Below are 11,404 nucleotides of genomic sequence, written 5' to 3'. Positions count from 1 at the left end.
AGCAATAGTCAACTCTAATTTTTTTTTGTTTAAGCAAAATTTTCCAAAATATGTGTTAATACTGGTTCAATTGATCCCTAGAGTCCAAAAATATATATTTTTCATCTGAATGGATCGTGATCGTGCTTAGCATGAAATTACTTATATTCGTCCAACAACTTTTATCCATCCAGTAATAACCTGATTAAAAGCACTCAAAAAACTGTTTTTATCCAATTATTAGAAAATTGCGCCTTTTAGTATGCGATGACAAACTTTTAGAATTCTCTTGACTTTACACTTATAAACTGCGAAATGAGAACCAATGTGGCCAAAAATAGTCAACGGATCTTTTATCTTTAGAATTTGCTTGATTTTTACCAAGGATTAGAACTTCCTGAATAAAGGATCAAGCCTCCTTTAACTTAAAAAATTTCAACATTTTTTTTGTCTCACGACTTTTTCCAAAACATGTTTTTTTCATAAAAAAAAATCTTTGACTTTGAAATAAATGATTGTACTGAATACTGTGTGAGTATCATATTTGAGTCACGTAACAAGTTTTCTAAAACTATACATTTTGTAGAAATCGATTGACAAACAAGAGAGTTTTAGAGAAAAAAGTGTTTGGAGCATTTGACCCCCTTCGGTATAAAAAGGTATACCACATACGTTTTTAAAATGTTTAAACTTAAAAAAAAAAATATGATTAGAATATAAAAATAGTTATGAAAAATTTGCGAAGAAACGATTATAATAGGAGTTATAGTCATTGAACCATATAAAAAAGCTATAATAGGTGAGTTACATCTCTAGTTTGTGTTCAGATAAAGTGCTCTAGTTTTTCCTTTCTGGGTGAAATTTTAAAAAGCAGATAAAAACATTTGAAACTGCATTTTTTTTGTCGAAAGCTGAAATTCCATCAATGTAGGGGCGTGAGAACCCCCTCTGGGGCAGTATAAGTATCATTAATCAGAGCACGATGAGCATTTTCTGCCGTGGAATCTAGCAGCGAACTCAACTCGATAAATTCAACTCAATAATAGAGCTACAGCTAAATTAATTTCGTTTGACGAGTTGGCCTTATGGTAAGGTGTCGGAATGGCAACTCAAAGGACTCTCGCTTAAATTTCAATCGATGCTAATTTTTTTTGTAAAACACTTAAATGATCGATGCACATTGCGCTAAACGGTGAGTCGTATCATTCATTAAACAAAGCAACAACAAAATAATGTATGTGGGTTTGTAGAATACAAACAGTTCACACATTCTCAAGCATTATTTTTCTGGTGTTTGATGGGAGATGCAACCAGCCTAATATTGCCAGAATTTTATCATTACGTATCCGGGTCGGTCAAATCCGGGTTATTTTGTCTCAAAACCCTGCAAAATCCGGGCATTTGATTTCGAAACTGTCGACCAAATTCCGGGCAATATCCAGGCAAATTTAATCTAAACATAGGAATTTCTCTTCAAAAATCAAGAAAAAAAGTAATAAAAAATTATTTCATTAAATTTATTAGCAGATTTCAAATCAAATTTTAAGCTTGAAACCGATGAAAGCTATGGAAATCAATTTTATTAAACATCTTTAGTCGAGTATTTGAACTTTTAACGATTTTACTAGATTTCGAAATATTGAGGTGTCCTTTTTGTATAATAGACTAGCTGATTTTCCTCGGCTTTGCTCGGGTTCACATAAAATATAAATAAATATGAGTCGTTTGATTTTTGAAATTTTTGAAGCTTTGAGTTCATCATTTTAACAAATTTGGTCCTAATTTGCCATGTAAAGTTGTAAGTTTTTTGAGTCTTTTAATGTTTATCATTTTTACATTATTCAAAAATTAATAGTTATGAGGTTTCCTAATAGAAATTCAAAATAATTACCCTTTAATGCTTATTCATCTTATTACGAAATATATTTTAAATCACTGTTTTTCTAGGAAGCTTGAATAAATTAGTCATAAATTTTCTTTATCTTCAAATGATAACAATAATTTTTTTGAGTATTTTTCTTTTTTTATCATGAAATTCCAGTATCTTTAGATTGTTATATGATTTTAATCGCCATAATTTTTTATGATTATAATTTAAATGGCATGTGCGGTTGAATGAAAACTAGAGAGAATTTATTTTATAGAAATTTGAAAGAAAGGTGGATAGACAGGCATTAGTGCGCCAACAGAAGAAAGTTTGATAGGTGTTGAAATTTTAGGATAGAGGGCATGTTGATGAAAAGATCACATGAATTGTTCCGCCTTTGCCCTACACAGGCGGCGGCAACGCTATTCAAACCGTATGGAGCACATCTCTCAGATTTCCCCTTTTTTTGACAGATTTAAGCTTTTTTCCTCAGATTTAAGCTTAAGTCTCCTATGCACTCAAGGCAAAAAAAGCTCCAATCCGAGGAAAAAAGCCTAAACACGAGATTCACGACCACTTATTTAAAAGATGTTGGTTACACGATACATAGACAAATCGTGTAACGTTGCCACCATCTGAGTTAGCTAGTGTAGGGCAAAGGCGGGAGCAATTCATGGGATTGTAAACATATGAAATAGACCTGTTTTGAAGATTATCACACTTTTTAAGATGAATGATCTCCTCGTAGAATGGTGTATTCAAGTTTTATTTACTTAGAAATTCCTAAAAAGACTTCCGCTGAAACCTCGTTAAAGACTTACTCTCCTTTTTTCAATTGTATTTTCCACGTTTTTACTGTTGAATTTTACACTGTTCTATGATTAGTGTCTTACGTTGAACATAAAAAAATGAAATGAAATTATCAAAAAAAAATCACACATAATCTCAGAACCGGAATCACCCAGTGATAAAGGTGTTGTTAGATTTTATTTCAGTTTTTTTTATTATTATCACAAATTTAATTATTTTCCCGCACAATTAGCCACAATTTATCATAATTTCTATCATTGGACAACTTGCACAACTTCTGGCGTATCTTCTCCCTCCATCTCAGTCACCCGTGTATAACACGCAGTTTTTGCCATAATTTTTAAACCAAAAATGAGCGTGCGTGTTATTCAACGGACCTTAATTTAAATCACATTAAGTTCTTTTTTCAAAAATGCAGATGTGTCGTAAACATCAGTGAGTTCTATACACCGTTATAAACGGTACTGAATTTGTAATGTGTGTATTCACAGAAGAAATCGAAAAAAATTCCGAAGAGAAATAACAAATGGTTTGAGGATTATGCAATGAACATAGTGTTTTACTTTGACGTTGCAATCCTGTTTCCTTGTTATCTATCCAAATTTTCAATTAATGCTGTTTTTGTGTTTTCAGGTTTTTACCTTAATTATTTTCGGTTATCATTATTTATCCTTGAAATGGTTTTGAACATATATTTATTAATTTTTCTGGATTATGTGTGCGTTGAGAACAATAATTTAAATAAAATAATAAATTTTCAAACGTTTGAGCTCTTGAAAAATTAATCATTAATACATAGGGGAGAATGAGGATACTTGATCCCTGGGGATACTTGATTCCTTAGCTATATCTCGAAACTGGAATGTCTTACTAAGATCAAATGTTCTAGAAAAATGTGCCAAAATGAGCAAAATAACAATGCTTGTAGTTTAAATTTTTTTTAACAAAATAATTGTTTGAGTAATTGAACTTTGTTTGAAAAATTTCACAAAATGTAACTTGAAGATCTTTTTTCATCACTTTAAAATGTTCCTTACATGGGAAAATTATGAAAAAAATATTTGTTCCAATGTATCAATCGTTCGAGCGTAAAATGAACTTCATAATTCCACATTTTCAAAGCAATGGAAAACTCTCAACTTTTTTCAGAAAAAGTTTTCTAAAATGTTGATTATGGGTACAATTGATCCCCTAGAGTTGGGTACAATTGATCCCCCTTCCAAACGGCATATTCTTCTTCTGAATTGATCGATATGAATGTTGATTACGAAATTTCTAATATTTATCCAAAAACTAATATTTATCAAAAAAATTGTCTGAAGAAAAGAGCAAAAATAATTAATTTTCTCTTAATTATAAAAAATAGCGCCTTTATGTATGCAATGTTATTAGCGTTGAGACAAAGTTATAGAATTTTCTTCTTATGTCTGCTATAAATTGTGAAATGAGAACAAACATGACCAAAATAGTCAATTAACATTCTCTCTTGGGGTTTTGTTTGATTTTTATACAAGGATTAGGGCTTCCTGAATAAAAGATCAAGTCTCCTTCAATAGGGGATCAAGTCTCCCCTAACTTCAGAAAAATCGCAATTTTTTTACTCCCACGAAAATGCTTCTAGTTCATCAACGAGTTCAAGTATCATTCTAAATTTTGGAGCATAGAAACTTGAAGTTACAAGCTGTCAGAAAATGTCAAAGACGGCGAGTTGCTAAATTTCTCCAAAAAGATATGGTGAATACAAGAAAAAGGGATCAAGTATCCCCACTCTCCCCTATATGTCGATTAATGTATTAACAAAATTGAGTAACGAGGCATGTAAACGGCAAAAAAACTATCATGATTTTTTCAATTATGTGAAGAAATTCATACTGTCAAGTTATACAATTTAATATTTTTCATTAAATGCAACAAAAAAAAAACAATTGATGCTAAAGATTCATCTGAACTTCATTCAAGTTTGATAGTATAAAAACAAGAAAATTGTTTTTTTAACTTGATTGAAGATAAAAAATTACGGGTCTACCATTTTGCGACGATTTATCCACCGTATTTTTTTTATTTTATCGGTAGACAATTGTTTTTTATCATTAAGACACGATTATCCGTTTTTTTGTTTGTTAGGTGAATCGGACAAAACAAATTTAGCTGATTTTCCACTTCTGCAGTTAAAAGGTTTTTACGGCGCATTGTTGATCCTCTTACTTCCCATACCACCAAGACACTAATCCTTCTTCCTTTTATTCAAATTTTAGCTCACTGTTAGATAATAATGTTGAACAACAATCCAATAAAATTTATTTTCAGCTTGATTTAGCTTAACTTAAATATTAAATATAAGTTATTAATCAACTTAAAATTATCATCAATAATTTGTTTTATTATCTCAATCCTCTGCAAAAGATTTAAATTAAATTTTGGTTTTCTTAAAGAACATTATCTTGAAAATTCAGTGAGATCGTATTTCTAATAATGGTTATCACCTGTTTTGTGTTTTTCTTGGGAAACTTTGAATTTAAATTCCGAATATGAATATGAATTGAACCTGAATTAAAGTTCTGAATTCCTCATTTGAAATCGATTATTGAATCTAAATAAAAAAAAAACAAAAATTCCAAATCAATCAAAAAGGGCATTTTATAAAAGAATCCTTAACCAGAAATCACATATTTGAATTTCGAACCTTTGATTTTCTATATGAATTGTTTCTTCAATTATTTATTCGTCATTCAACTTGTAAATCTGAATGCAAATTCTGAATTATGAAACTCTGTTATTTCAATGCTGGATCATCATTATGAAACTTTTTTAAGCTTCAATTTTACACCAGAATTAAGATTAAAAATTCCAAATCCAAATATTAGAAATGGTTTGTAATTTTGAATGTTTTCTTTTTATATTCCGGAATGATGAGTTTCGAACAGTGAAAAAATGTTATTTTAGTTTCAAATGCAAAACACAGATTAAGCCGCCGCCCGTAGCCTAGAGGATAGAGTTAATGTCTTCTAAGCCAGCGGTCATGAGATCGATTCTCGGTCACGGCATACATAGTACACATTCTTTAGCTTAGTGCTTTTAGCATTTGTAAGAAGCTAGCCATCATATCCTCGAAAGATGTAAGCTTAGTGTTAACTTAAAGGAATCTCTTTGAGGAAACGGCAAGTTTCATTGAGATTCTTTATGTGTTTGTGTTCGTTAGAATAAGGAAACAGATTCCATAATCCGATTACAGGCAACAAAGGTTGGTATTTATATATAAAAAAAATGGAACTAGATAATCGGAAATGATTAAAACTTAAGCTAATTCAGCTATCCAGACAAATTTGGGAATTCTTCAAATCAAGAAGAAAAAATCTCGATTTTTTTTCTATCATTGAAACACATTAGCCAGTTTATTTAGATAAAATTAGTTAAAAAGTTGTTTTGAACGCAAAATACACAATTGTGATCACGCAGTTTGAATTTTTCTTTGATTTTGCAAATAAAGTGAAAACACTCGGGCAGAATACGAGAAATCAGGCAACTTTAGTGTGTCTAACCTTATTGAAAATTCGATATTCAGGACTAAGGACTGTACCCAAATTTCATTCACCAACTTCTTTTGTGAATAACATTTTTTTTCGAGTACAGTCTAAAAATATTTATCAACAAGTGAGAAAGTTTTTGAAAAACTGAAGTTTTGCGGACATGGGATAAAATTTCGAGGTTTCAGCCTTAGTTCTGAGTCGGGATTCCCAAACTTTTGATTCACCTGAGTCGTTCATCAAAATTTGATACAAAATTAAAAATTTTGAGTTATTTACCCACAGTATGTTATTCAAAGACATTTATTTTTATTGATATTCTGCAAATTATCAAATAACCCAATACTTGCAAAAGTTTGTTCGTTTACTATAACTTTAACGGCAAAATGTACCTTTTCTACGCTGTGTTCGTTTTACCCGACCATTTTTGAAAAGTGTAATTTGCATTTGTTTTAGATTGCTATGAAATCAGTATTGATGAAGTAAATTTACTGATTCCAATGGTTTGTAGCAAACAATCTAAACTGCCCATGTGCACGAAAACTGGATGAAAAAAGCAATATCTGATGTTATATTGCGATTCTACCTTAGGGTGTCATTCTTAACCGACTCTCCCCTAGGTCTTCCGATTAGAATCCTGTAAATCAGTGACAAATTGAAAAAAACCTGAATGTTTGTTTTCTGGAAAAAAAGATTTTGTCACGGAAATTTGTTAAAAAGTCAATGAAATAACATTTTTTTTTGTTTGTGTTTGTGATGTCTAATCTTAGAAAGGAAATTGAATTTTTAAACTTTTAACCATTTCTTTTGCCTTGCTGATGTTTGAAATAGCATGGTCTTCTTGAACTATTTCAAAAATATTCGAGGCCCTCAGAGTCAAAGAAGTATAAGTGCATAAATGATCCATTTTAAGTTAATAATGCAAAACCATTATTCACATTTCTAAGTATATTTTGTATTTCTTCAGATTTTTAGAATTTTCTTCACTTTCTTTTACGTTCGAAAGCAAAATACAAATTTCCGAAAATGTATGGAAAATAGAGTAACACAAAAAGTTAAAAACGTGTTTTCTAGGAATAAGCTTTTAAGCATTTAAATATACCCCTTTGGGTTCAAGGACATCTTGTACTCTTGTGTAATGAATTTCTTTTAAGTTTATGATTTTTACTATTAAGATTTTTTTTAATTTTTTTTCAAGTTTAAAATTTTGTTATAGTTTGATCAAATTAAAGAAAAATAGCTAATGATAGTAAAAAATTTCAAAGCAAAGCCACAAGAGATATTTCCCGAATGCTCTTTAAGCTTCAATCCCAAAAGGAACTGGTAGGGGAGTGGCGGGCTATATGCGCATATTAAGGGAAGCACTCACTTTCTCCCATATTTCAATAGATAGGAGTCTGAAAACTATATACACATCAGCGGACATCTGTTTTATATACGTTAGAGCAATTTTTCTGTTAAAATATCTTACCGTTTTTGTGAAAATAATTTATGCTAAAAAAAGTCAAAATAGCCGATTTCCGAAACTGGCGGGCTAAATACGCATATTTATGTTTTTAGCTATATCTCATTAACACTGGCAATATTTTGAAATTTCTTAATTGAAAATGGTAGAAATAGATGTTAAGCATAAGTCAAGGCTGAAATTTTGGTAAATTTTTTTACATCACTAGTTCTTAAAACATAGTAAGGTATGGCATAATGCCATATTTAATGGTAATATTTTGTCCATATCGTATTTTTATCGGATCAGTATGAAGTTCTTCTTTTTTCGCTGTTAGATCATGATTTGAGCGTAGATTGAATGTTTAAATGATAAAAAGTAAAAAAATTATAAGACTAATCTATTTTTCTTGGTATAGGCATTTAACCTGCCTTGATATGGGCATTCAGAACCAGTCTCTTATTCCAATATCATATCATTTACAACTTTGCCAAAAGTTTTAATTTGTTGAATTTCCGATTTCCAGATGAATAAGAAAGAAAAACCATTAAAATTTTTGTTCACAGAATCTGTACGTACGATAATTAAAGTTCAATATATTCTAACAAAACTGACAAAAATCTTGTTTGAATTTTTAAATTTTTTCGACTTTATATAACAGTTTAATTTTTTCATACCATGTGTTATAAACGTATTACCCTCAAACTACACTGATTAGATATGATGAATCTCCTGCCATAACGCCAATCGGCTGAATGCGCATATAACCCAATATGCGCATTTAGGACCACTTCCCCCTATCCCATTGTAAGGCAACGCAAAAAAAAGCTGTGGATTGGCTCCATAATACATTGTGGATAATATGGAAAGCTCATTAAATTCAAATGCTTTCAGGGGTTTTTGCGAGAATCTCATGGACGATTTGCTGCGCCGCATGGAACAGTACGCGAACAATTTGGAAAGCTTGGTGGAGGAAAAAACCGAACAGTTGAGCATGGAAAAACGCAGAACGGAAGAACTACTCTATCAGGTCCTGCCGAGGCCAGTAGCCCAGCAGCTGTTGGCCGGTGAAATGGTCCAGCCGGAACAGTTTGAATGTGTTACCATTTATTTTAGCGATATCGTGGGCTTCACAGCTCTGTGTGCCCAAAGCCGCCCGATGGAGGTGGTCGATTTTCTCAATGATTTGTACAGTACTTTTGATAGAATCATTGGCTTTTACGACGTCTACAAGGTCGAAACTATCGGAGATGCCTATATGGTGGTGTCGGGACTTCCGGAACGGAATGGTCACGATCATGCTCGGGAAATTGGATTACTTTCACTGGCCATTTTGGATGCTGTTAAATCGTTCACCATCAAACACAAACCGGAGCAACAGCTTAAGATTCGAATCGGTATTCATTCTGGGCCGGTTTGTGCTGGGGTCGTGGGACAAAAAATGCCACATTACTGCTTATTCGGAGATACTGTCAATACCGCTTCCAGAATGGAATCCACTGGTCATCGTGGGTATTTATAATTAGAATTTGAAACCTTGCAGTAATTTTTTATCTTCTACCAACAGCTTTAAAAATACATGTTTCCGAGGAAGCCAAGCACATCCTGGACAAATTTGGCACCTTCCGGCTGGAACTGCGTGGTCAGGTGGAACTTAAAGGCAAGGGGATAGTGACGACTTACTGGCTAATGGAGTGTTCGGAACCGGATCCTAGACCACCGACTCCGATGCGGAACTACAACGAGAGTGATATTCCATTTCCTATTTTGTTCCCAGCAATTGGTGGGAAGTAAATGAAAGATGTTTTCAGTTGTGGCATTTGAAGGTATTTTGAAAACTATTATAACGCGCTTGGATTAGATGTGGCCTCGAATAAGTATAAAATTAAGAATTTTGAAGTAATTTGCTTTATACATGGCCAGAAAAATATATGATGATTTAATTCAAACATTTTTATAGTTCAAAAGATGCAGAAAAAGATAAATATGTTTGCAAGCGAAGTCGATAGTTCAGGTATTAGTTAATATCAGATCTTCTTATTTTTACGTTTCTATTTCAAGCTGAATGTACACACTTAGTAAAAATCATAACATATGCTTATAAAAAATAGTAAAAATGATCAATCATAATCGACAGAGACAATGTCAATTTATTTTTAACTTACCACAAAAAATAGGAATATATTTTTGAAACTATATTGAAACGTATACAAACCATATATTTACGGAAAACTAAATGTGCTATAGTATCTTAAAGGAAATAAATGTGTTCAAGATGTTTTAAATGGAATAGTCTAGTGTTTGTTACCTTCGAAACATCCTCAAACATTGAAAAGCTATATGTTTAACAAGTAGACGATTTCACAAGTCAGAATGAACATGACTAGGACAGATAATGTGGAACCTTTGTGAAATTTTTTTTTTAATTAAAACTTTTTGTTAATTTAGAAAAATTTGGGATGCCAGATTTATTACAATTACTAATAATACTTCATTTCTCATATATAGTAGCGGGAAGTCGGGTAAAACGGACACTTTCAATATTTCGAAAATTACAGTGTTTGGCACAAATCTAATGATGAGAATATGTTCGTCTAAGTGTATCAACACTTTCGAGACATTTTTTTTATTTATAGCAAGCAAGGTTCCATAATAGTAAACAAAACAAACAAAAACTTTTAGGATCCATTATCTGATGTAATTTTCTCTCCTCATAAAATATGTCATAACTCGCGAAGTTTTCGAAAATTTCAACCGTTTTCAAAATTAGAGTGTTTATTAGGCTTCTTTTTAACTATTCCGAGAAAAATCAGCGAATTTCGATCAAAAGGCTTGAACAAGAAACGTTTTGAAAAAAAAAAAGTTGCTAAGGCGTGTAAGACGGACACCTCAAGGTTGGGTAAAACGGACAAATAAGTTTCTCCAGGTATTTTAATTTTTTTTCATCGGTTTGTTCCTCCATATGCCTTCAGAAGACCTTGGCAAGAGCAATTGTCGGTCGAAAAGCACTCACCATCTCAAACAGGCCATAAAAACGGTAAAAACATGATCTCCGATGAATAAAGCGCCTATAAAATACGAAATTTCGAAACCACACTGTTTCGCTTCTGGATTCGGACCAGTTGGTTCCATTTTGTTTGAAAAACGTTTTTCAAATGCTTAACTCACGAAAATATCTAATTTTACAGCAATTTTTGCGGCTTTTTTGAGCAGTGTCCGTTTTACCCGACCATTTTTGAAAAGTGTAATTTGCAAGCATGTTTTGAATAGCTATAAAAACAGTCTTGCTTGATGAAGGAAATTTACTAATTTCAATAGTGAATGCATTAGAAAGAACCTAAACTGCCAAACTGCACAAAAACTGCGAAGAAAATAGCAATATATGATTTTCTATTGCGATTCTACTTTAGGGTGTTCGTCTTACCCGACTTTCCCCTATCGTAAATCTTTATTTATGATCAACTTTTTATTCAATACTGTATTTCTTTTGAAATATATTTGTGCATAATGTGAAGTTTTTGGAAAAAAAATATCAGAACAAATTGTACATTAACGTCGTAAAAATGGTTACTTGAAGACGGTTTAAATCGTTCAAATCGGATATGGTGAAATAGTTCCCCATGTTTCAGATTTTGTAGACGATTTTGCCCATTTTGCTGGTCTTCAAGTGAGAAAACAGCCTTGCAGTGCAACTAGATTACTAAAAATCTGATGGTCGCTAACTGAAACTAAAACTCGAAGTGGTGATATACTTTTGTAGCATACCTGCAGGCGCACCCT

At 32.0% G+C, this 11,404-nt stretch overlaps 1 protein-coding gene across 7 annotated transcripts in view; it reads left to right on the top strand.

Annotated features, from left to right (window-relative positions):
• Positions 1 to 9,875, top strand: part of LOC129743897 (atrial natriuretic peptide receptor 1) — a 141,703-nt gene extending 131,828 nt beyond the window's left edge. For all 7 annotated transcript variants that reach the window (XM_055736131.1, XM_055736136.1, XM_055736135.1 and 4 more), the window contains 2 exons: positions 8,519 to 9,132; positions 9,192 to 9,875. In XM_055736131.1, coding sequence (XP_055592106.1) covers positions 8,519 to 9,132; positions 9,192 to 9,418 — 841 coding nt within the window. In that variant the 3' untranslated portion in view covers positions 9,419 to 9,875. The remainder of the gene's footprint in view (positions 1 to 8,518; positions 9,133 to 9,191) is intronic.
• Positions 9,876 to 11,404: the final 1,529 nt, after the last annotated feature.

Source organism: Uranotaenia lowii, chromosome 2, assembly GCF_029784155.1.
Source record: "Uranotaenia lowii strain MFRU-FL chromosome 2, ASM2978415v1, whole genome shotgun sequence".
Lineage (NCBI taxonomy): Eukaryota > Metazoa > Arthropoda > Insecta > Diptera > Culicidae > Uranotaenia > Uranotaenia lowii.
This window is presented reverse-complemented; position numbering and strand designations above follow the sequence as displayed.